Genomic DNA, 23,479 nt, shown 5'->3' on the forward strand with positions numbered 1-23,479 from the left:
TGGGTCTGAGACGTGAGTCAGCCAGGGAAGCAGGCAAGTGTCACGTACGCCAAGCAGAGGACAGCATAAGCAAAGGCACAAAAGTGAGAAAGGCCAGACTGTGTGCAAGAAAACCACAGGCGGCTCTTGATTCTGAAACAAGGGTGAAGCAGGGAATGGAGAAGGGGCCGGAAGGAATGGCAGGGGCTGGATTTGAGCTGTTCACGCTTTCATTCGTTTAATAATTTATGGAGAGATTACTCTAGCCAAGTACTGTGCTAGGCTCTGGGAAGAGGGCTGAGATTCAGACATTGTTCCTGCTTTCCCTGAGCCCAGAGTCTGGGTATGTGGCTTATGGGCCCACGAGAGATAGATGTAATCAAGTGATCACATAAGTAACCTTCCTTGCTGCATGAGGTGTTTAAGCAGTAGGAACAGCCTGATGCTCAGGGCTGTGTGCCGGGGGGGGGGGGGGGGGGGGGGGGGGGGGGGGAGAAGTGCCAGTTAGCTCCAGTGGGGTGAGCATGGGCAGAAATGGGTGCCTGAGGGAAGCTAGGGCAGTTGGTCATGGCCGGCTCAGGAGAGTGGACTGTGTATTGCAGGCTGTGGGAGCCACAGAAGGGCTTTGAGTAGGAGGGACACAGGCAGCTCTGCGGGAGAGCTGGCTGTGGGGAGAAGAGGGAGAAGTGGGAGGGGAACGGGGCAGAGGAGGCAAATTGTAGTGCTTCGCAAGAGAGTGGAGAACCGACTAAAGCAGGGCCATGAGGCTGGAGAAGGGGTGAGTGTGTGAAATGCCCAGTTATGGAAGGAGAACCAGGTGGCGTTGACACCACCTGAGCATCTTTGTGGGACCCCTGAGGGCCTGGCCAGGATCTCCCCAAGCCTTGGCCAGTTCTGGCCAACTGCAAAGCACTGACAGTTGCGGGAGGCAGAGCACCAGGCTCCAACTTGGAGACCACCCAGCTCTGGGGACTTCCCAGGGCTGGGCTGAGGGGGGACTGAGCCCTGGGGAAGCTTGGGGTGGGGGCTGAGCGAGCATCTCATGACTCACCCACTTCCACCCAGTCAGCCTAGTGGCATCTCCGCTCCCCTGCTCCAAATTCCAATTTGGTGAGGCCACTTGAGGCTGAGTCAGCTCCGGCACGGCACGAGCAGCATCCCAAGGGGCTTCCTGCCAGACACCCTGGCCCAAAACCAGGCATGGGGTTGGGAGGATGCAGAGTCAGGCTCTGATGGAGGCTCCAGCAGCTTAAGTTGAGGGGGGCGGCCCAGAGAGATCATGTGGGTGGGTTGTGAAGAGCTCACTGCGGGTGAGGCTAGTGCCCACACTCTGCCTGAGGAGGCAGGGACCAGGGTAAGTCCTAGCTCTGCTCAGCTCACTGCATGACGCTGAGGGAACTCCCTTCCCCTCTCGGCCCCGTTTCCTTGAGCACAGAATGGGGCCAATGTGTCCTTCTCAACAGGTTGTGAGAGTTAAGTAATGCATACGGGAGTGCTTTGCAAACTGTCCAGTGGGCCCTGTGATGGCCAGGGTGGTGGAGAGGTGAGTACAGCCAGCTGGGATTCCACAGTTCCTTATGGTTGTGCCGATTGTTCGCTGCACAAGCATGTCCACCCTACGTTACTGAAATCCAGCCCATCTTCTGCTCACTCACCAGACCATGCATGTGCTTTGACATAGAACTGCCAGGACCAAGAGGACACCTTTCTCCTATAAGCACAAATACACTCTGTAGGTTAGTAGTGGCCCCTTGGACTTTGCTGGGCCAAGCCCCTGGATTTATGGGAAATCACTGAGAAGCTGATTCTGATTCTTGGGATGAAGGCAAAGCAGTGCAGGATTCGCAGAGGCTCTCAAGGGCCCAGTCAGGGAGGAGAGGCAGTCTCTCCTGGCCCTGCCTCTTTCCAGCAACCAAAGCAGGTAACCACCAACACAGTATTTTAAAAAACACTCAACACACAGACCCAAGCTGGGTTTTATTGAAATGCCAGGAGCAGGCACATGGCAAGATAGTGAAGGGAAGAAGGTAGTGCAGGCTGTGAGGTGGCAGGAAGGAGCAGACACCATGTTCATGGCCCTGGCATCCCCTCTTTCTGCCAGGGGCTAAGTGGCACCCCCCACCCTCCCCCCCAAAAAAAAGGCATGCTCAGGCCTGCAGGGCCTCTGCCCCCCGGGCTGTGAAGGCTCCAAGGAGAGGGACTGGAAGCACTAAGTTTTCTCTTTTGTGAGGAAGAGGAAAATGCAGGAGGGGGAGGTACAGCCAGGGATAAGGGTGGCCAACGAAGGCTTTCTCCCAGGTGTCTGTACCCAGCCTATGGTCCTGGATGGCAGAGGGGAGCAGCATCGAAGAGAGAGGCTGAGGGTCCGGCCCTCAGAGAGCCAGAACCTCCAGCAGGTGGGGACTTGAGTCAGCCCTGAACAGAGGGCAGAAGTTCAAGGGGATCGAAGATGCAGGCAGTTCCCGAGTGACCTAGTCTTAGAGCTGTGGGACGTGGCCTCCTTGGGACGAGGAGGAGGAGAAAGACGGGAGCATCCATCCCTAGCAGGGGGCACAGAGGGTGGTCTCCCCAACTTGGCCCCACTAGGTCAGTTCCACATTGTTGGCACGGTCCAGCACACGGGAGCCACGAGCACTGCCCCCCAGCTGGAAACGGCTCTCATAGAGAGTGGGGCAGAGATGCCAGCGGTTGGCCCGGTAGATGCCCAGGTAGGTGTAGACATCAGGCTTGTAGGTGAGCAGGCACTTAATGCCTGCTGCACGGATGGCTGCATCTGCCTCCAGCACACCCAAGCGGTCCGTGAAGTCGTCTGTATAAACACAGATGACCTGGCGCCCACCCTCCCTGGCCCGCGGGCTCACCTTGGCCACCTGAAGCCGGCCCTCGACCACAGCCCGAGCAATGCCAGCCCAGGCATGGTCCAGCTTGAAGCCAGGTGCCAGGTGCATCAGCCACTTTCCCGAGAGCACGTGGTGGGTGATGGCCAGCTGGCGCAGGGTACCTGGCGTGACGGGCCGCCCGCTGGTCTGCAGGGCTTCCCAGGCTGCCTGCAGGCCCTGCACATCACCCGAGTTGGGGATGTAGCCCTGCCCATACGCTGCAATCCAGCCCACGGGCTCAGAGTTGGGTGAGCTAGGGTCCCCGTAGCGAGTAACTTGGGATGGCGGGTACTTGGCCAACCAGGCATCTAGCTCAGAGGCAGGTGTGGTGCGGGCGTCAAACACCAACCAGGGGTCCATGTCAGCTGCCATGGCCTCTGCAGCCAGGTGCTCAGCAGTGAAGCCATCCTCACGGCCACCTGGAGAGTCCTCCTCCTCCAGCTCCTCACCTGACTCCATCCTGCTGTGAGAGAAACAAAGTTCGTGACAGATTTGCAGCTTGCTGGGCCCTAGCGGGTGCCAAGCATTAGACTAAACTGTGTGGCCTTGGTCAAGATTTAAAGTCCTCGTGCCTCAGTTGCCTCATCTTAACAATGGATAACGACTGTTCCTGGCTCAATGCGCTGTTGACAATTAAATGCCTGCGGTGGAACAAGCACGACTAAGTGTTATGGCTAATGTTATTTCTATTCTTCCTGACTTACAGACAAGAAACAAGCTCAGAGAGAAGGGACTCACCCAAGGTCACACCTATAGTGAGCGACAGGGCCTAATTGTAAATTCAAGCGTGGGTGCAACTGGCCCAGCTACACCTCCTGGCCCTGCCAGTGACTGGCAGGTATCCTGGGCGCTGGCATTTAATGCAGGGAAGCGGAGGAGACCCCGTTCGCTCAGCACCGAGGCAGGCCCTGCAGGGCAAGGCCTCCCGGGAGGGCGTTATCTGGCCCACTTAAAAAATAAGGGCACTGAGGACCAGAGAAGGCAGTGACGAGGCCGAGGCCAATGGGGCGGTGCCCGGACTCGAACCCCGGCTTGTTAGAACCAGCGGGAGGTCCCGCCTTCGGCCCCGCCGCGCCCGCCGCCATTAGCGCCCATCGCAAGAGCTTGGCTCCCGCCCGACTCTGCCCCCTCCCGCCGCCCCGCCGTCACCTTCGGCCTTCGCTGCGTTCGGCACCGACCCAGCCCCGCGCCTGGCTGCGCTCCTGCCGGGGCTCCGCGCCGCCGCGCCCCGCCCCCGCCACGGCCGCCGCCGCCGCCGCCATCTTAGCGCCCCGCCGCCTCAACAACAACTTTATAGATAGACAAGCGCAGCACGGGGCGGGGCCCCCGAGCCAGAGCAGCCGCGCCGCGGGGCGGGGCCGGCCACTGAGGGGGCGGGACTTGGGCGGGGCTGACCCCAGGGGCGAGGCCATCAAGGAACCCAGGAGGGGCGGGCCTGCGGGGGGCGGGGCTAACGTTCGCTCTTCTGGCCTGGGGGCGGGCGGGAGTGGCGGTCGGGTCCCGGACCGACGCGCACAGCCCAGGAGGTTCCGAGGGGCGGGCACTCGGACCCTGCGAGCGGCTGCCTACTGGCGGCGCTAGGACCCCGTGGGGAGCGGCGGGGGCGGAGCGGACGGCACCAGGACCCGGGGGAACCTCGACGGGCGGGCGGCGAGCAGGCCCCGGGGCCGGGAGGCTGCAGGCGGCGGCGCTGGGCCCGGCGCGGCGAGAGAGTCCCGGAGATGCCGAGCAAGAAAAAGAAGTACAACGCGCGGTTCCCGCCGGTGAGCACGTGGCCGGGCCCGGCAGGAGAGGGCCCAGCTCCCGGGAGGCTCGGGCCCAGGCCTGGCTGGGGGGCGGGCGCATCGCCGTGCTCCGGGACCCGGACGCCCCGCCCCCTTCTATGCCCTCCTAGCGTTGTTGCCCCCCGCCCCCTTTCTCCCGGGATACCCCTCTCGCTCTCCCCTGTACCCCATTCTGGGACTGAGGCGACGAGGTCCGACCTCTCTGCCACCTCTCCAGGCGCGGATCAAGAAGATCATGCAGACGGACGAAGAGATTGGGAAGGTGGCGGCGGCTGTGCCTGTCATCATCTGTATCCTGTCGGGGGCTGGCCGGGTTGAGGGACGTGGGGGAAGGAGGCAGCCGGGGGTCGCCTTGTGTGGGCTGGGACACCACTCCTGCGTTCTCCTTGACGACTCTGAGCCCGGGCGCTTGAGCTCTTCCTGGAGTCGCTGTTGAAGAAGGCCTGCCAGGTGACCCAGTCCCGAAACGCCAAGACCATGACCACATCCCACCTGTGAGTGGCTGCGAGCTGGAAGAGCCCAGTGGGGCCCTGCCCCAGGCGTTCACACACTTAAGAGAGCCTGTGTCCTGTTGGGGAGGTGGGAGGCTACTGGGAGACCAGCAAGGCCTTAGAGACTGGTGAATTCGAACTTGGAGAGGAAAGGCTGGGTGTTCCAGCAAAGGGAGGAAGTCGGGTGGTAGAGGTTTTCCCGACTCCATTCTCCTAATATCCAGAGCTCCTTGCTGGCCCTTGCTGAGAGAGCAGACATCTGGGGCCCTGCCAGATGCCATCCCCGCCTCACCTCTTTCAGGAAGCAGTGCATCGAGCTGGAGCAGCAGTTTGACTTCTTAAAGGACCTGGTGGCATCTGTGCCGGACATGCAGGGGGATGGGGAAGACAACCACATGGACGGGGACAAGGGTGCCCGCAGGTGGGGAGTTAGGGCCAAGTGTCCAGGCGTGGAAGGCCAAGGCCACCGGGGTTGGAGGTGGCTGGGGGGGTGGCGAAGAAGCAGGGAGACCTCTGAGCAGATGGATTATACCTTCCCAAAGGGGCCGGAAGCCAGGCAGCAGCAGCCGGAAGAATGGTGGGATGGGAAACAAAGGCAAGGACAAGAAGCTGTCAGGGACGGACTCTGAGCAGGAGGTGAGTGAAGCCCCCAGCCCTCTGTCCTGCCTCTTCGAGCTGGCTGGAGGCCTGGGCCCATCCTCACCTGTGACTTCACTGTACCTTGGTTTATTTGTTTTTAAATTGGGGTGATGGAGGTCAGCGTCCTGTCCCTGCCACTCTGAGAGGTCTAGGGTCTTCAGTGATGGGCCCATGCCTTTCTTGTCACCTCTGACCCCTGCCTTGCTCCCAGGATGAGTCTGAGGACACTGACACCGATGGGGAAGAGGAGACAGCGCAGGCTCCACCCCAGGCCAGCCACCCCCCTTCCCACTTTCAGAGGTAAGCAGCTCAGTGGCTCCAGGAGGGGGCCAGCAGACTCCCCAAGGCTGACTTGGCCTTCCTGGCCTTCCTGGTCACTTGCTTCTGTTGTTTGTGGCAGATTTGGGGGATGGGAAGGGAAGAACTGAGGAGGGCTTAAAGACAGGAGACTGTACTCTCAGAAAGTCCTTTCCCTACAGTGGATGGGGCCTGGGCAGGGGCTTTGTGACCTGCTCGGGCCCTTCTCTTCTTTGGGCTTGGCTCCCGTTTGGTGCAGAGGGTGGTGGGCTCCATGCTGTCTGTGTGGAGGGCGGAGTGGGGCTCAGTGGGTCGGAATGGGTCCTGGAGAGTGACCTGATTTCCCTCTCCTGCTTTCTGCCCTGCAGCCCCCCAACACCTTTCATGCCCTTCACCTCGACTCTGCCTCTGCCCCCAGCACCCCCGGTTCCCTCCGCACCTGACGCAGAGGATGAAGAAGATTATGACTCCTAGCGCCCTCTGCCCCCCAGGCCACACCCCCTTTTAGTTGGTTTTAGTTGTTCTGGGGGGAGGAGAGAAGGTAGAGCTGTTCTTAAATTTATTAAAAAAATAATAACAAAAGGGAACGTCAGTGTCTGTCCCAGCCTCTGTCTAGGGCTTTGTGGCGGCCTTCCCATCCATCCACCTGACTTCCTCACACTGAGCTGGGGCAGGAGCAGGGGTGGGCCGGGCAGCTGCTGAGTGAAAGGAGGGGCTGGAGGCCACAGGTGTGCCAGGGCAGGACCAGGGGTGCTGAGAGAAGGAAGGTAGATAGAGTGGCGTAGGACCTGAGCCAGCAGGTGCCGCTGTGCTAGGGGACAACCTATCTCATTGTGCTGTGTGACCCTGGACAGGTTCCTACTGTTTTCTGAACAGTCTCTTGTCTTCTGACGGAGACCTTTTTGTCCACTGGGGGCTGCAACAAAGGGACAGACAGGGCGAGTAACAGGAACTGGAGAGCTCTGAGCCTGGTGCCATGAAGGGTGGGGAAGGGGCAGCAGGAGCAGAGGTAGGTGAGATTGTTGTGGAGAGTCTCGAAGGCCAGCTTGTGAGCGGGCAGTGACACAGTTCGTCAGTCCATGGCCACTTCTGAGCGGACCCTGGAGCTGCAGTGTCCACGGAGGCAGATGTGCTTCAGGGAGCAGTGGCTTGAGGCTGGGCAGGAAGCATAGGAAGCAGTGGGTCGACTTGAGTGCTGATGGTTGACTGGACGGGCAGAGAGGGAGGGAACCCTCAAGGACTCTCAGGTTTCTTTCTGCAGCAACTCGGGCAGGGGCCTTTTCCAGCTGGGGGACAGAAGAGGTAGAGCAGGATTAGGCCTGAAGATGACAAGTTTGACTGTGATGAATTTGGGGTGCCTGTGAGGATGCTGAGGAGAGGTATGGAGTGGACACTTGGACACGGGCCTAGAGACATATGTGTGAACTTTGAGAGTAGGTGACTTCACCCCTGGAGAGAGGGGCAGCCCATCAGAGGAGACTGAAGAGCAGCCAGACCCAGAACCCCCAGGAGCCACTGGATGTGCCCACCCAGGGGGCTCTGGGAGAAGGGACAGGCCAGTTGTCGAATGCCAGGACACATTGCAGGCTTTAGGAAAGCCTTCCCCACAGCTGCCTCAGAGGCTTGCTGGTTGTTGACAAGTGGCGGGGAGCTGGAGGTGAGAAACTGAGGTGAGCTGAAGCAACACCCCTCAGAGCTGTGAAGTGGAGAGGGAGCAGCAGCTCAGTGAGGAGCAGGGAGTTTCTGTTTGTTTGTTTTTTAAGATGGCAGATGCAAGCTTGTAGTGAGGGAGGGCATGTGGGATAGGAGGGGAGAGAATTAATGGAGTGAGGTGGGGGGTGCCCAAGGCAAACCCAGCCTGGTGAGGGAGAGTGCGGTGAGGAGGTTTAGGTGGGAGGACGGCAGAATTCAATTTTCACCCAAGGCATCTGACTTCTGTGAATTAGGAGGCTGCTGGCAGGTGTGGAAGGGCCCAGGGCAGCTGGAGCTGGGGCATGTGGGTCCTGTCTGCCTCTCGTGTGCTCCCCCTCTGGATATGGTACCTCTGCCTTCTTTTGGGGAATCACCTTTTCTGTACTCCACCTGCAGTGTGTGCAGCAGACCCCACTTCCTGGGGTGGAGGGATGGGAACATCACACTAGCCTGGCCAATCACATCACCCACTACACACGCTCTGGCCCCAGTGAGTGGTACAGGCTGGTCATGACCATTGGGACTTTAGATGGGACCATTGGGAAGGCGTTTCGACATGATCGCTGGCTTCCCTGTGGCTCGGGGAGTAGCAGGGAACCCTCTGAGGAGTCCAGGTGAGGGTGATGGAGGCCATGCTAGTGTAGCAAAGCTGGCAGAATGTCCGCCGGGTGCTGCTGGAAGCTGCTTCCAACCCTGAGGGGCAATTCTGACTGAGAACAAGGCCAGCACAATAGAACCAGTTGGCGCAGAGGCACAGACGTCTGATGACATCTGAACACCTGGACCCAGTCTTGCCTGAAGCCTTCACGCCTTAGGCTTCTTAGTTATGTGAGCCAATAAACATTAAACATTTCCCCCCCTTGAAGTCAGCTGGGTTTCTGTCCCTTGGAACTGAAAGAGCTCTGGCTGTCAGGGACCGTGAATGGGAGGTGGTTCCCACCGGCCCGGGAGCGGGAACAGTTGGGCTCAGTCCCAGGGAAAGGCGGGCACCTGGGCCCACAGAGCTGAGAACAAGCGGCTATGAGGAATGGGGGTGGGAGAGGAAAGACCCTGGGAGCCTTGCTGGAGTTTGTCCAAAAGCTGAGATTCAGAACTGAGAGGGTTCAGAATGACAAGGCTGGGTGACGATTGTGAAAGGCGAGGAGGCCAGGGTGCTGGGACCACCTCCCTCCAGGCAAAAGGCTCCAGGAGGTGTAGGTGGGGGTGAGAGAGGGCCAGGAGCCCCTGGCCTGTGCCTCTGCTTCTCGGCCTGTTGGTTTGGCCTTGGGAGAGTACATAGGAGTGGAATCTCTTGAGCCAAGCCACGAATTCACGGCTTCTCTGTTTATTAACCTCAAGCAAGTTCAGTAGCTTCTCTGTGTCTTAGTGTTCTTATCTGTAAAATGGGGCTAGTTATTACCTACTGTTGGTTGTATGTACTATACTATACTATACATACTAGTTATACCTATCTGTAGAACCAAGGGCTGATGTAACAAACTCAAAATACGTAGGCTCAAATGCAATGGAAGTTTATTTCATGCTCAATAAGATTCTTAAGGAGATTTTTATGATCAGTGGGCTGTTCTTCTCCAAGAGGGACCTCAGGGCCCAGGCTCTTTCCATCTTGTGGCCCCACCATTCCCCCTGCCGTGACTTCCAAGGTCACTAGGGAAGGGGAAAGCTCAGCGCCCACAGAGGCTTTTCTGGGTCAGGATTGGAATTGACACCATCGCCTGTTTACTTCCTGTTGAAATTGTCACAGGGTCCTACCTGAGGGAGGCTAGGAAAGGTGTCCTAGCCAGCCTGGGTGACTGACCAGCCAGTTTCTGCTGCAGGACTTCACAGGCTGTTGGGAAGGGCCTGACTCAGCCTTGGCCAAGTGTTAGGAGTGCAGCATCCGAGTCAGAGAGCAGAGGTCTGGGGAGACAGTGCTCCTGGCTGGGCCTGGCCTCTGGATGCCTCCTGGGAGTAGGGAAAGATGGCTCTGCCCTGTGGGCACCGGTTGGGCTGGGGCAGCTTGTGAATACCCCATCTGCAGAGCTCCGCCTGGGAACCAGATGAATTTCTTTCTTTCTTCTCTGTCCATTGGGGCGCCTTGAGCCTCAGGCCAGGTCCTATCTGAACACCTCAGCCAGCCTCGGCTGCGCCCTGGGGTGTAAGTGTGACCAGTGTGTGAAATGGGAAGCTGCTTCTGAGGCCAGTGTGGGAGTTGGGGACCTTGACCTTCAGGGGAAGGGTATGGGCCCACCCATCCCTCCCAAGTGGAGAGCCTCCCTCCACAACCCACCTAATGATTCATCCGGCAAACGTTTGGTGAGCACCCGACATCGTCAGCAGGGAAATAAGATGCCACAATCACCCCCCAGAAGCCTGAAACTAAGAAGTCTGATATCACCAAGTGCTGGAGAGGAGGTGGCGACTCCAGAGCTCACACTGCTGGTGGCAACGTCAGTTGGTGCAACCACAGTAGAAAAAAAGTTCAGCAGTTTCTTGAGTATTGACGTACCCTTCCCTGTGACACAGCAGTCCCTCTGCTAGGCACATGTCCACAACAAGACCCGTACAAGAATATTCATAGCCCCCAAGTGGAAACCCAAATGCCCATCAACAAGAGCATGAATAAATCATGGTAGAGTGTTGTGTAACAGAACAGAATAAAAACCGTGTTACACACAAGATCACGGGTGAGTCTTGTAGATGTTATGTGGAACAAAAGAGTGAGCACACTATGACGTTCATTTCTGTGAAGTTCAGGGGCAGGTGAAACTAATCAATGGTGATGGAAGTCAGCATAATGGTTACTTCAGGGGAGGGGTTGACTGGGAGGCAGGCACGAGGGAGCTGTCTGGAAATGTCTACAGCTTGAGCTGGGTGGTGGTTAGATATAAAAATATATTAAGCTGCACACTTGAGATGCATGCACTTTTATGATATCCTCATAAAATTTTTATTTATCTGTCTATTGAGACCCTGTTGCACACCAGACACTATGCTAGGTAGTGGCGATTACGTGAACAAAATGTTCTTGGGGTTTATTTCTGAAGCGGGGAGACAGACAATAAAGAAGATAAATAGTATGTCAGACAGTGATAGGTCCCCTGGGGGGGGAAACGAGTAATAAGGGAGGAGTGGGGAGTCCCGGGAAAGTCAGGCGGCCCCAGCCATTCTATACAGGGTTCAGGGGAGACCCTCTGATAAGGTGGGATTTGAGTAGAAAACCCCATTAAGTGTGGCCACATAACTGTCTGGGGAGAGGGCCCCAGGCAGAGGGGCAGCGGGGGCAAAAGCCAGGAGGGTTGACATGTGATTCTGTCGGGTTTCCCTCTGGCTCCCCTGGCTCCCACGTCCTCAGCCACCACTCGGCCGACTCAGGAGCCACCGACCAGCCCTGTACTTTGCTGAGGGGTGTCCTGTGGCACTGGCAGCGTCTCAGGTCCCCAGAAGCTTTGTGGAGGGGAAGAAGGTAGTAGTGAGGGCACAGAGGAGCTCCTCCCCACACCTGCCCCAGGTGCTGCTGGACCTGGACGCCCCACAGGCTGGGGGAGGAGGTGAGCGGACGGAGAGCTGAGGGGTGGAGTGAGCTCACCTGCCATCCACCGGCCTGGAGGTGTGAGATCAGCCGCGCTGTGTGCCCCGTGTGACTTCACCTCTTCACCTCTGCAGGCTTCGCCTTCCACATCTGTCAGATGGGGCTATTGAACACTGCCCGTCGTGGTGGACGGGAGGGTGAGCGTGTTGTAGCAGTTCACTGGCCTGTGCTCCTCAGAGCTGAATCCATATTAGTCCCCCTGAGCCCTGAGCCCTCCTCTAGAACAGGTGTCCTCAGCACCCCCATTTCACAAATGAGACTGAAGCTCTGGAAGTGAGATGAGTGGCCTGAGTTTGCTCGTTGACATAGAGGCGGGGGCAGAGGCTGTACACAGGCCTCTGTGTGTGGGGGTGGAGCTAACGACCTCCCCCTTCTGAGATTTCCCCCCACCCCTTCTCAGGCGCAGTAGGCTTGGCTCCAGGACATGGACCGGACCAAGTTCCCACTCTTCTAGGCTATGAGCACTGTGGCGGAGGAATGCACCTGTGATCCCTCTTCCCCTAAAGCAGAGCTTTTAGTGAGAGTGGCAGGTGGCTCTGGACTCTCGAGGTCTCCTTGTAGCTGGGGAGTGCAGCAGGAGCTATGACCCTGACCTTCCATCCGCAAAGTGAGCTATTTTTATTGTGAAATCATATCCTTCCTATTCTGTGTGCATGCGCATGTTCAAATGTAATTTAAAAAAACGGATTAAAGGCCGAGATTTCTCTACCCACCCCAGTTATCAGAGAGCTGCAAAGGAGAACACAAGATCCCATGTGACACCCACCAGGTTGGCAAGAATAGGAAGTCAGATAAAACCAGTCGCTGGTGGGAGGTGGCTAAATGGAAGTCTGGTGTTTTTGGTGGGAATGTAAACTAGCAGGAATGTTGAAAAGGGCAGTTCGGTGGCTAAGTGCCCCCTGGCGGATCCACTCCTGGGTCAAACCTCTTAACAAACAGACGTGTCCTAGGCGTGGTTTGAGGTGGAGGAGAGTTGGAGGCTGGAGATATCCGTCACTGGGGAATGCATAGCAGATAGCAGTGGGGACAAAGCTTCAATGCAGCGTTAAGTGAAAAACAGAAACAGACAGAACAAGATCTACAGCACAGCAGTGTTTACAGAAACTAAAAACACAGACAATCCTGGAGATTCCTGCCACTTAGTCTGTGACCTTAGGCCAGTGACTGGGGCTCCCTGTGCTTCAGTTCCCTCAGCTGTAAAGTGGGGACAATAATAGCACCTCCCTCAGGGACAGGTGATGATTAAAAGATATATGACACATAAAGTGCTCAGCACAGACTGGCACACAGTAATCACCCAGTAAATGGTGTCCCCAGTTACTGACATGGGTAGCAGATTGGAAGGGCATGTGTAAAACACAAGAGTGGGGGGCTAGAGGGAGCAGGGTGGGCTGAAGGGGAAAGTCCGTATTAAAGGGGACCCTGGTGATGCATGGAGTGCCCCACCCCAAGGAGCATGGACTGCTTAAGCCTGCACACCCCGTGTTTAAAGAAAAACCAAAATATTGCCAATTGTCTTTCAGAATGGGCTAAACCAATTTAGCCTCCAAGATTGTGTCCTGTAAATACAGGTAAATAGTGGCCCTGTAGTGCGACGGGGTCATATGTGTTTTCTTTGTTCACTCAACAAATATTTCCTGAGCACCTACTTTGTGCCAGGCGCTGTTCTGGGCTCTGGGGAGAAAAGCATGAAAGGAAGGGAACCTGCTCAGGCAGGGCTTCCATTCTAGTTGGGCAGGGTAACAGGCAGAGGACAGACAAATGCACAGACACCTAATGTCAGGGGGCGTAAGTGCTGTGAAGGAAGAGGAAGCAGGGAGAGGGGAGAGAGAGGGGCAGGAGTGTGCAGGCTGTTCTAGGAGCACGGGGGAGGCCACTGTGTTCAAGCTGCAGCGAGCGGAGGGGTGGTGCAGGGGTTCTGGCCATTTCAGTCCCACTCCCTTTCTTGTTCCTTTGGGTGGGGGTGCAGCCCTTATTTCCAGCCATAGATTCTCTCCCACCCCTGGGGCTGGTTTCACTTTCCCCTTCCCCTAAGTTCTGAGTTTTGTTTCTGCCTTGTGGGTGCCCTGCCCCCCATTTTGTTTGGAGTCACGTCTGATGTTGCAGGGATGCCCATCAGTTTTGGGGTGGAGGGACTGATAGTGGGGTAGGGGCCTCAGCCCTCCGTTCCTCCTCAGAAGGCAGGCTTCCTCACTCATCTGGTCCGATTTCCCTTGGGATGCACCCCACTGACACACTCAAAGGAGTAGGGCACCCAGTTAGAGTATGGGCTCTGGGGTGACACTCCTTGTGTTTTAATTCTAGAACCACCCCTTATCAGCCTGGGACGTTGAGCAGATAACCGGACCTGTCTGTGCCTCAGCTTCTGTATTATAAATGGGCATGATAATAGGGTTGTTGTAAGGACTACCTGATAGTTACAGAGATCTGTTGACAACCGATTTTGTGCCAGGCTCAGTTCTAGGCACCGGCACTCGGCTGTGAACCTAGTCCCTGGCTCCAGGAACCTGACCTTTGCTGGCCACAGGGGTTCTCACCCTGACCGTGCGTTGGAATCGCTGGGGAGATTGGAAGGTGAAGGCTGCCCGGGCCCAGCTCCAGAGATTCTGATCCAACCAGCCAGGAGGCCCAGGCTCCGGTACATTTTAAAGACCTCGCAGGTAGTTGAGAACCACTAGGCTAAGAAAATCCATGAAACTACTCAGGGCGGTGCCTTATTCCTAAGCCTTCAGTAAACAGTGCTGTTTTGTCTCCCATCCCTCCATCTTCTCTTGCCTGAATTTTCCCAGCAGACTCCTCACTGGCTGCCCTGCCTCCAGGATCCCCACTGCTGAGTCTTTCTCCACTGTGGGGCCATCTAAGCTCAAATGTAATCAAATTTAATCCTGTGACTGCCTGTCTCCCTAAGTTGGAATCCCATTGCCCTCGGGACTTGAAATCTTCCAAACTGTTGTGCAGCTACCACCACCATCCAGCTCTAGAATTTTTTCATCATCCTAAACCGAAACCCTATTCCCGTTAAACACTAACTCCCCATTCCTCTCTTCCCCACAGCCCCCGGCGACCATTGTTCTACTTTCTCTCTCTGTGTCTGACTGTTCTCGGTACCTTATATAAGTGGAATCATACAATATTTATCCTATGTGTCTAATTTATTTCACTTCGCATAACATCTTCAAGGTTCATCCGTGCTGTAGCATGTGCCAGAATTTCCTTTCTTTCTAAGGCTGAGTGATATTCCATTAATGTATAGACCACATTTTGTGGTTTGTCGATTGACATTTGGGTTGTTTCATTTTTGGCTCCTGTGAATAACGCTGCTGCGAACATGGGTGTAAAATATCTATTTCAGTCCCTGCTTTTCATTCTTTTGGATATATATGCAGAATTGCTGGATCATATTTAAGTTTTTGAGGAATCATCATACTGTCTTCCATAGCAGTGGTACCATTTTATATCCCCACCTGCGGTGCAGAGGGTGCCAATTTCTCCAAACCCTCACCAACACATTATTATTATTATTATTATTATTATTATTATTATTATTTTCTTTTTATTGGGGAAGGGGAACAGGACTTTATTGGGGAACAGTATGTACTTCCAGGACTTTTTTCCAAGTCAAGTTGTTGTCCTTTCAATCTTAGTTGTGGAGGGTGCCGTTCAGCTTCAAGTTGTCCTTTTAGTCTTAGTTGTGGAGGGCGCAGCTCAGCTCCAGGTCCAATTGCGTTGCTAGTTGCAGGGGGCGCAGCCCACCATCCCTTGCGGGAGTCGAACCGACAACCTTGTGGTTGAGAGGACATGTTCCAACCAACTGGGCCATCCGGGAGCTCAGCGGCAGCTCAGCTCAAGGTGCTGTGTTCAATCTTAGTTGCAGGGGGCACTGCCCACCATCCCTTGCGGGACTTGAGGAATTGAACTGGCAACCTTGTGGTTGAGAGCCCTCTGGCCCATGTGGGAATCGAATCGGCAGCCTTCAGAGTTAGGAGCATGGAGCTCTAACCACCTGAGCCACCGGGCCAGCCCTATTTTTTGTTTTTTTGTTTGTTGCATTTCCCTGATAGCCAATGACGCTGAGCATCCTTTGACGTGCTTATTGGCTGTTTTTATGTTTTGGGGGAAAATGTTAATTCAAATCCTTTGCCCATTTTAAAATTGGGGTATTTGACTTTTTGTTGTTGAATTGTAAGTGTTCTCTATATATTTTGGATACAAATCCTTCTACAAATATATGATTTGCAAATATTTTCTCCCGTTTCGCGGGTTGTCTTTTTACTTTCTTGATGATGTCCTTTGAAACATAAAAGTTTTTCATTTTGATGAAATCTAATTTTTTTTTCATTTTTTCATTTGTGCTTTTGGTGTCATACCTAATAAACCATTGCCAAATATAAAGTCATTCTTGTGTTTTTTCCCCTTAGATTTTCTGCTATTTTTTTTTTTTTTTAAAGATTTTATTGGGGAAGGGGAACAAGACTTTATTGGGGAACAGTGTGCACTTCTGGGACTCCTCCAAGTCAAGTTGTTGTCCTTTCAATCTTAGTTGTGGAGGGTGCAGCTCAGCTCCAGGTCCAGTTGCCAGTGTTAGTTGCCGGGGGTGCAGCCCACCATCCCTTGCAGGAGTCAAGGAGTCGAACCAGCAAACTTGTGGTTGCTCCAACCAACTGAGCCATCTGACACTGGCCCATGTGGGAATCAAATTGGCAGCGTTCGGCATTAGGAGCACGGAGCTCCAACCACCTCAGCCACTGGGCCGGCCCAGCTCTTACTTTTAAATCTATGATTCATTTTGAGTTAATTTTTAGTATATGATTTGAGGTGAGGGTCCAACTTCATTCTTTTGCATTTGGAAATCCAGTTGTCCCGGCATCACCTGTTGAAAAGACCATTCTTTTCCCATTGAGTGGTCTTGGCACTGTTGTCAACTAACCATGAATGTAAGAGCTCTTATTTCTGGACTCTCAATTCTATTCCTTTGATGTCTATGACTATTCGAATGCTAGTGCCACATTGTTTTGATGATAGTAGCTTTGTACTAAGTTTTGTAATTGGGAAATGTGAATCTTCCAACTGTGTTCTTTTTTTAAGATTGTTTGACTATTCTGTGTCCCTTGATTTTCTGTATACATTTTAGGATCAGCTTGTCATTTCTTGCAAAAGGCAGCTAAGATTTTCATAGGGTTTAAATTTAATAAATTTGGAGAGTATTACCATCTTCTGGGTTTGTTTTTACTGACAAGTATTTTCTCCTGGCTACTAATCACATTTTCCTCCTTCTTTGTATGTATTTTAATTTTTTGTTGGATGCCAAACATTGTGAATTTCACATTATTGATGTGGATTTTATTGAATTCCTTTAAAGAGTGTTGGACTTTTCCTGGCAATTTAGTTGTTACATGTGAATTAGTTTGATCATTTCAAGATTTGTTTCAAGCTCTTTTATGATGGGTTTAGAGTAACCTTTATTAAGGGCTGATTTGGGCCCGTTTCTAAGGCATGGCCCTCCTGGGTTCTCTACTGAATTTTCTTCGTATTCAGTGAGATTTCTCTACTCTGACTAGAGAGAATCTTCTTACAAAGACTTCTAGTCCTGTGTAAGCTCTGGGAATTATTTGTCTTACGGCTCTGCAGCAATTATTCCTCTCTTGAAACGTGTTTTGTCCAGTCTTGTGGGGTTTCACCCTCTGCCTGTACAGAATAGATCCTCCCAAAGCTCAAGGGGACCCCTCTGCAGGGTTTGGAGCTCTTCTCTGTGTAGGTTCCTCCTTCTATGTGTTCTGCCCCACAAATTCTTGTTGCCCTTTGTTTCTCCAAACTCTGGTCACTGTGTCCTTAACTCAGGGAAACTGATGGACCCTACGTGGGTTCCCCTCCCTACACTGCAGGGGGACAGTAACTTCTAGGCAGGTAGCAGATGTCCTGGATGATGGTGGGGCTCACCTCATTTGCTTTCCTTTTTTCAAAGATTATAGTCCTGTGCTACCAGTTTTCTAACATCTGAAAGTAGTTGTTTCTCATACTTGACCCAGTTTCTTAAATGTCTGTGGCAAAAGCATCATTTTAGTCCACCTCACTTCCTCATGGCCAGAAGCAGAAATCCCTCTCCCATCTTGGAACTCCCCAAGTCCTTTGCCTGTCCCTTTTCTGAGGTTCTTCCCATGCTCCGATTTGGATTATAATTGTGAGTACATGTGTTACCCCCCCCACACACACACATTGGACTGTGAATATCTCAATGGGGGGCTTATCTTATTCATGTCTGCACCTCCAGGGAGAGCCTGGCACATGGTAGGATGAGGTGGGCATGTTTTGTGCTTTGGTCTTCTCTGCCTCTCTTCCTTCAGGCCACCTCAAATCACAGCCCCATCTCCAGTAAGGTGGTACCACCAGGACTGCTGGTCAAAATCCCCTCCCTGCCAGGTCCCTATGGCTGGTCCAGGGATGGCCATGAGACTCAGCAGGATTTGTCAGAGTCTGTCCGTGGCATCTTTCTACCTGGATCTGCGGGGAGAATCTTCTCTCCACTCTGGTGGCAAAGGTCCAAGGACAGCAGCCTGGTGCTGCCTGCAGCCAACATTCCCATCTGACAGAATGGAGCATACACAGAGAAATGAAGGTGAAATGACGAAGAATAAGACACACACACACACACACACACAGAGGCAAAAAGACTCAAGTCCCTCCATTCAGGCAACATTGAGGTCAGAAACATCTCTGACCTTTTTATGATTTATTAAAATAAGCCAATCCTTTATTGTCTCTCTTTTAGCTTAATTTAGTTCTGTCGGTTGCAAACTAAAGGGACCTGACTAGTACAAGGCATTTTCATATATCTGTTGAATGAGTGGAATTGATTTGCATACCTGCTTCATTCCCAGGGCAGCTAAGGTTGCTTCCAACAAGAATAAGCAAGATAAAATATAAATAAAGACTCAAGCATATGAAAATATAATTAAAAAGAGAAAATGAAAATCAGGAGCAAGAACATAAATATATGAATCTGCAGCCCATAAAGGCCTATAAGGGGCTCGATTAATTTAATATCAAATTTGGCTCTGAGCTGCCTGGCAGTCAAAGCAAAAAGGGAGATGTAGTAACTTAGCTTCCCCACCCCACCCCCCTCCGCCCCAGAAAACAGAGCCTACATGATCACGTTCCCCAGGGGAAAGAGAAATTTCCCTAGACTTCAGCTACATTTTTCCTAAACGTTTCCTTTTAGCTCCAAAGGAAAAGTTTCAGCTGGGGCTCTGGGAGAAGGCACTGAGCGATGTGGAGGCCAACCCAAGCCACATTCCTGCAGTCTATAATGAGCCTCCCACGTTTGGAATATGGGCCTAGGGAACAAGCAAGGTTGCCAAATTTAGTTGTTAACCGTCGGCCTCGCCTTGACCTCTCCGCAGTTCTAACACTTAGTCACTCCTCACTCTTTGAAACACTTTTCTGCCCTTGGCTGGCAGCCCTCACTCGGTTGATACACTTCTTCCTGACTGGTCTCTCTTATCTGGTCTCCATGGCTGTGGCTCCGTGACCTCTCCTGACTTCTAAATGGTGGCAGGGCCAGGCTCAGTCTCCAGACCTCTTCTCCTTTTTTCTCGCTCTGCCTCACCTGGTACAAGTCCTACAGACCGTCTCCTGGATGACAGTCCTCTTTCCACCCCAGCCCTCCTGTTTAATCTCTACACAGCAGCCAGAGCGATCTTGTAAAAACATAAATTATCTCATATCACTCCTCCTTTCAAGATCGTCTACTGTGATGGCTACTTTGACTAAACAAGATTGATGAGATGTAATAAAAGATGGCTGGGGGCGGCTGGATGGCTCAGGTGGTTAGAGTGCGAGCTCTCAACAAGGTTGCCGGTCAATTCCCGCATGGGATGGTGGGCTGCGCCCCCTGCAACTAAGATTGAACATGGCGACTGGACTTGGAGCTGAGCTGCGCCCTGCACAACTAGACTGAAGGACAGCGACTTGGAGCTGATGGGCCCTGGAGAAACACACTGTTCCCCAACAACAACAAAAAATTGACAGACCTTTAAAAAAATAAATAAAATAAAAGATTGCTTTATTTTTGTTTCCCAATGTCCCTCTAAAATTCAGAAGGGAACTTCTTTCTCTGCCCTCTGAATGAAATCATGACTCTCTGTGCTGTTTCCTTGCAGAGCTATGGTCGCCTCAAGTCATTCGATCGGTTCTATCAGAATGCCCCATGTGGTGTAGCCAAATCTCTAACCAGTCTGCACTTCCCCAGCCATTTCCGCCCCCGCTGTAGAGGAGGGAGGTCAGGTCTGCCCCTCTTCCTGTCCTTCTGCTCCCGCTCTGCCAGCCAGAGAGCCATGTGCTGTGGGAGAGCAGGGAGGGAGGAAGGGACGAGCATGCAGACATTCTTCCTTGATCCTGGATGAGACAGCATCTTGCTCTCTGGATGGCAACTATTGAAGCAGACTCCTGTGAAAGCTCTATGGTTCCTTTATGGGCCACCCCCTTAACTTAAGCTCCTGGGATTCAGGCAGGGCTTCCCTTTTGTCTGGCTCTGGTTTTCTTTCTTTCTTTTCTTTCCTTTTTTTAAAAAAGATTTTATTGGGGAAGGGGAACAGGACTTTATTGGGGGACAGTATGTACTTCCAGGATTTTTTCCAAGTCAAGTTGTTGTCCTTTCAATTTTAGTTGTGGAGGGCGCAGCTCAGCTCCAGGTCTAGTTGTCTGTTAGTTGCATGGGGCACAGCCCATCACCCCTTACGGGAGTCGAGGAGTCGAACCAGCAACCCGTGGTTGAGAGCCTGCGCTCCAACCAACTGAGCCATCTGGCCATCCGGGAGCTGAGCGGCAGCTCATTGACTTCATTCTAGTTGCAGAGGGCGCAGCTCGCTGGCCCATGTGGGAATCGAACCAGTAGCCCCGTTGCCCAGAGCTTGCACTGTAACTAACTGAACCACCCGTCCGACCCTTTGGTTTTCTTTTGACTGGCACACACAGACCCAGACTGGTGGGTACCCCCTGTCAGGTAACAGAAACCCTCCATCAGGACCACCTGCTACCTTGCCATGGGCCAGTTCCCACTGCGGTGCTGCAGCCTTTCTGGACGTCTCACACTGACCCACTGGGCTGCCACAAAATTTCAGAGAGCCCAATTCGAGCTCTCCAGGTGGCCTCCTCAAAGCATTTCTCCCCAGATTTGGGATTAGGAGGCAGCCCCCAGCCCACACCTTGAACACTGTTGGAACTCAGCGTGACATCAGCCCTTCCCACATTAATCTCATCACAAAGTTCCCCTTTCAGAATCCACCATCCATCCCTTTATACTCTGGAGGTGGGCTGGGGGGGTCTCAAGCATGGCAAAATGGGTTCTTTCTATTTTCTTTAAAATTTGGACCTTGGCCTGAAGCAATTCAGTTTATAGTTTCATATCCATTCTATCCTGGAGCCTAGTTGCAACTTCTAATTTTCCATTACACATTCCATCATGCTTATGACAAATCCAGAGTCCTTTCCATGGCCTTCAGTTCCTATAAGATGTGACCCCTGAGACCCCACAAAAGTTTAAAACATCAAAGGATACTACAGATCATTGTATGTCAGTAGATATAAAAACGTAATCAAAGTGAATGCCTTCCCAGAAAAATATGGAATGCCAAAATTGGCACAAAAATATAAAAAACTTCAATAGAGCAATAACCAGTAAATAAAATAATAATCTAAGACTCCAGTGTGGTGGGGACACTTTGACAGGGAGGTTCCACCAGACTTTTGAGAAGCAGATTGTCCTCATCTTATACAAGTTTTCCAGGAGACAGAAAGAGAGAAAGCTGCCCATTTCCTCATAGGATTCTCAAACTAGACAAGGACAGTAGCAGAAAAGGAAAGTACAGAGCATTTCACTCTGAATACAGATGTTAAACTATAATCTCATAGAATAAACTCTAGGAGAATGCCCCACTTAAAGGTGGGAAAAGTACTTCTTAAGACATCTAAAATACAAAGCCCTATTCAAAAATATTTATGGATCTGACTATATCAATATTAAGCATTTCTGTTCCACAAAGGCCCTCAGAGATAATGTTGACAGACAGGTGGTTGTGATCCAGTGAATAAAGAACTCTTCTAAGTCAATCAGAGAAAGAGAAGAAACAATAGAAAAGTGGACAAGAAGGGGCGGATGGGGGTGGCTCAGTTGGTTAGAGCACAAGCTCTGGGCAATGGGGCTGCCGGTTCGATTCCCACATGGGCCAGCGAGCTGCGCCCTCCGCAACTAGAATGAAGTCAATGAGCTGCTGCTCAGCTGCCGGCTGGCCAGATGGCTCAGTTGGTTGGAGCGCGGGCTCTCAACCACAAGGTTGCGGATTTGACCCCCCACAAGGGATGGTGGGCAGCGCCCCCTGCAACTGACAATAGCAACTGGACCTGGAGCTGAGCTGCACCCTCCACAACTAAGATTGAAAGGACAACTTGACTTGGAAAAGTCCTGGAAGTACACACTGTTCCCCAGTAAAATCCTGTTCCCCTTCCCCAATAAAATCTTTTTTTAAAAAAGAGTGAACCCTTGTGCTTCTGCCGCTCCTGGTGCTGCTTGTGTGCTCCTTCGGTGCGGACCTGGTACCTCTTTTGTGAAGAGGCAGCTGAGGAGACTCCGGCGCTCGCCATGGCCGACGAAAAGCCCAAGGAAGGAGTCAAGACTGAAAACAACGATCATATTAATTTGAAGGTGGCGGGGCAGGATGGTTCTGTGGTGCAATTTAAGATTAAGAGGCATACACCACTTAGTAAACTAATGAAAGCGTATTGTGAACGACAGGGTTTGTCAATGAGGCAGATCAGATTCCGATTTGACGGGCAGCCAATCAATGAAACAGACACACCTGCACAGTTGGAAATGGAGGATGAAGATACAATTGATGTGTTTCAGCAGCAGACAGGAGGTGTCTACTAAAAAGGGAACTTGCTACTTTACTCCAGAACTCTGTTCCTCCTGACCAAGACAGTCTCAATTAGAAAACCACAGTTTGGTTCCACCACATCCTGACTACTACAGTATAGTTTTCTCTATTCTTTCATTTTCCCCTTCCCCATTCCTTTATTGTACATAAAGTAACGGATGTATGTGCACAGCATTTGCTTTTTTTTTTTTTTTTTTTTTTTTTTTTTTTAACTAAATGGCCAATGGTATGTTTTTATCGACATCAAATGGAGATGGGATGGGGAAAAATACTGGCTCTGTGAAAATACCCCCTTTCTCCATTAGTGGCATGCTCATTCAGCTCTTATCTTTATATTCCAGTAAGTTATTTTGCTCTCATTGTTTAACAAAAAGAGAACAACATAAAAATCCTTGCATACCTTGTTCGATTGGAGAATTTTAATGTTTTTCATTTATCATTGTAAAACCAAGGACAATTTTATAACTTTTTTGTACGTAGCTGTTACATGTAGGGCAATCTGTCTTTAAGTAGGGATAAATTACTCTAAAAGAAATGAATCCTAGATAGTTTTCCCTTTAAGTCAAGCGTCTTGTTGTTTAAATAAACTTCTTGTTTAAAATGAAAAAAAAAAAAAAAAAAAAAAAGAGTGAACCCTTGTATATATATATATAAAATGGACAAGAATATATAAACAACCAACTCACAGAAGGGTTGGACCAAATGGCAAAAATTCATGAGATGTGGCCAAAGGAATAATCAGTGCTCTTCAATTAAAATTGAAGTGAGATATCATTCCATAACCACCATGTCGTGCGGGAGACCCTGTTCGCTGCACCATTTGTCGTGCGGGGCGGCCTGCAGGTTCTCAGCTCCTGCTCCCCACACAAGAACGCAGGATATGGTGAGGCCAAAAAGGAACACCCACGGAGCCATAGGTAGGGGAGTCATACCACTATGGTCTCACTGGAGGCTGGGTTCACCGGACGTGCGACCTGCTGTCCGTTTTTCTGCCAACCGACCGACGACTCTCCTCCACTCTCCTCGACTCTGCTCCTCTACTCTCCTCGGCTCTCCTCCGTAGCCGCAGCAGTTATATTAGCGGCCAATTGGCTAACTGGCCACAGCTGACGGCCAATCAGCCACAGCTGACGGCCATCTACTACCCGAGCCAGCACCTTTCCACGTGAGGCTGACAGCCTGTAAACTACTCTCTGGGGCTCTGTCCCCACACACCAGA

General features: G+C 52.3%; 3 protein-coding genes across 5 annotated transcripts; 2 read left to right on the forward strand and 1 right to left on the reverse strand.

Annotated features, from left to right (window-relative positions):
- Positions 1-1,937: 1,937 nt before the first annotated feature.
- C14H11orf68 (chromosome 14 C11orf68 homolog) lies at positions 1,938-4,180 on the reverse strand. Of its 2 annotated transcripts, none has more exons than XM_074336713.2 (2): positions 4,008-4,180; positions 1,938-3,321 (listed from the first exon to the last, which is right to left on the reverse strand). In XM_074336713.2, exons 1-2 carry the CDS (start codon positions 4,118-4,120, stop codon positions 2,562-2,564), a joined length of 873 nt encoding a protein of 290 aa, XP_074192814.2. In that variant the 5' UTR covers positions 4,121-4,180; the 3' UTR covers positions 1,938-2,561. The 2 variants fall into 2 exon arrangements, with proteins under 2 accessions (XP_074192814.2, XP_074192815.2); XM_074336714.2 differs by having other exon boundaries at positions 1,938-3,318; positions 4,008-4,174.
- A 145-nt stretch (positions 4,181-4,325) lies between these two features.
- DRAP1 (DR1 associated protein 1) lies at positions 4,326-6,656 on the forward strand. 2 transcript variants are annotated; one of them, XM_074336715.2, is made up of 7 exons: positions 4,326-4,621; positions 4,860-4,932; positions 5,043-5,136; positions 5,435-5,554; positions 5,655-5,769; positions 5,984-6,072; positions 6,438-6,656. In XM_074336715.2, exons 1-7 carry the CDS (start codon positions 4,580-4,582, stop codon positions 6,541-6,543), a joined length of 639 nt encoding a protein of 212 aa, XP_074192816.1. In that variant the 5' UTR covers positions 4,326-4,579; the 3' UTR covers positions 6,544-6,656. The 2 variants fall into 2 exon arrangements, with proteins under 2 accessions (XP_074192816.1, XP_019593373.1); XM_019737814.3 differs by having other exon boundaries at positions 4,442-4,621; positions 5,676-5,769.
- Positions 6,657-21,870: 15,214 nt separating this feature from the next.
- Positions 21,871-22,468, forward strand: LOC148755986 (small ubiquitin-related modifier 2). Its single transcript, XM_088789705.1, has one exon. The coding sequence runs from the start codon at positions 21,966-21,968 to the stop codon at positions 22,251-22,253; it is 288 nt and encodes a 95-aa protein (XP_088645831.1). The 5' UTR covers positions 21,871-21,965; the 3' UTR covers positions 22,254-22,468.
- Positions 22,469-23,479: the final 1,011 nt, after the last annotated feature.

Source organism: Rhinolophus sinicus, chromosome 14, assembly GCF_057876585.1.
Source record: "Rhinolophus sinicus isolate RSI-liver-muscle chromosome 14, RSI-T2T, whole genome shotgun sequence".
In the NCBI taxonomy this organism is placed as follows: Eukaryota; Metazoa; Chordata; class Mammalia; order Chiroptera; family Rhinolophidae; genus Rhinolophus; species Rhinolophus sinicus.

What these genes read in the sequence shown, in the direction of transcription:
- DRAP1 (XM_074336715.2), top strand. Translation starts at nt 4,580, where the DNA reads ATGCCGAGCAAGAAAAAGAAGTACAACGCGCGGTTCCCGCCG. An exon ending in ACCATGACCACATCCCACCT is followed by an intron (nt 5,137 to 5,434) that starts GTGAGTGGCTGC and finishes CACCTCTTTCAG; the next exon opens with GAAGCAGTGCATCGAGCTGG. An exon ending in GGGGACAAGGGTGCCCGCAG is followed by an intron (nt 5,555 to 5,654) that starts GTGGGGAGTTAG and finishes ACCTCTGAGCAG; the next exon opens with ATGGATTATACCTTCCCAAA.
- LOC148755986 (XM_088789705.1), top strand. Translation starts at nt 21,966, where the DNA reads ATGGCCGACGAAAAGCCCAAGGAAGGAGTCAAGACTGAAAACAACGAT.
- C14H11orf68 (XM_074336713.2), bottom strand. Translation starts at nt 4,120, where the DNA reads ATGGCGGCGGCGGCGGCGGCCGTGGCGGGGGCGGGGCGCGGCGGCGCG. An exon ending in GAACGCAGCGAAGGCCGAAG is followed by an intron (nt 3,322 to 4,007) that starts GTGACGGCGGGG and finishes TTTCTCTCACAG; the next exon opens with CAGGATGGAGTCAGGTGAGG.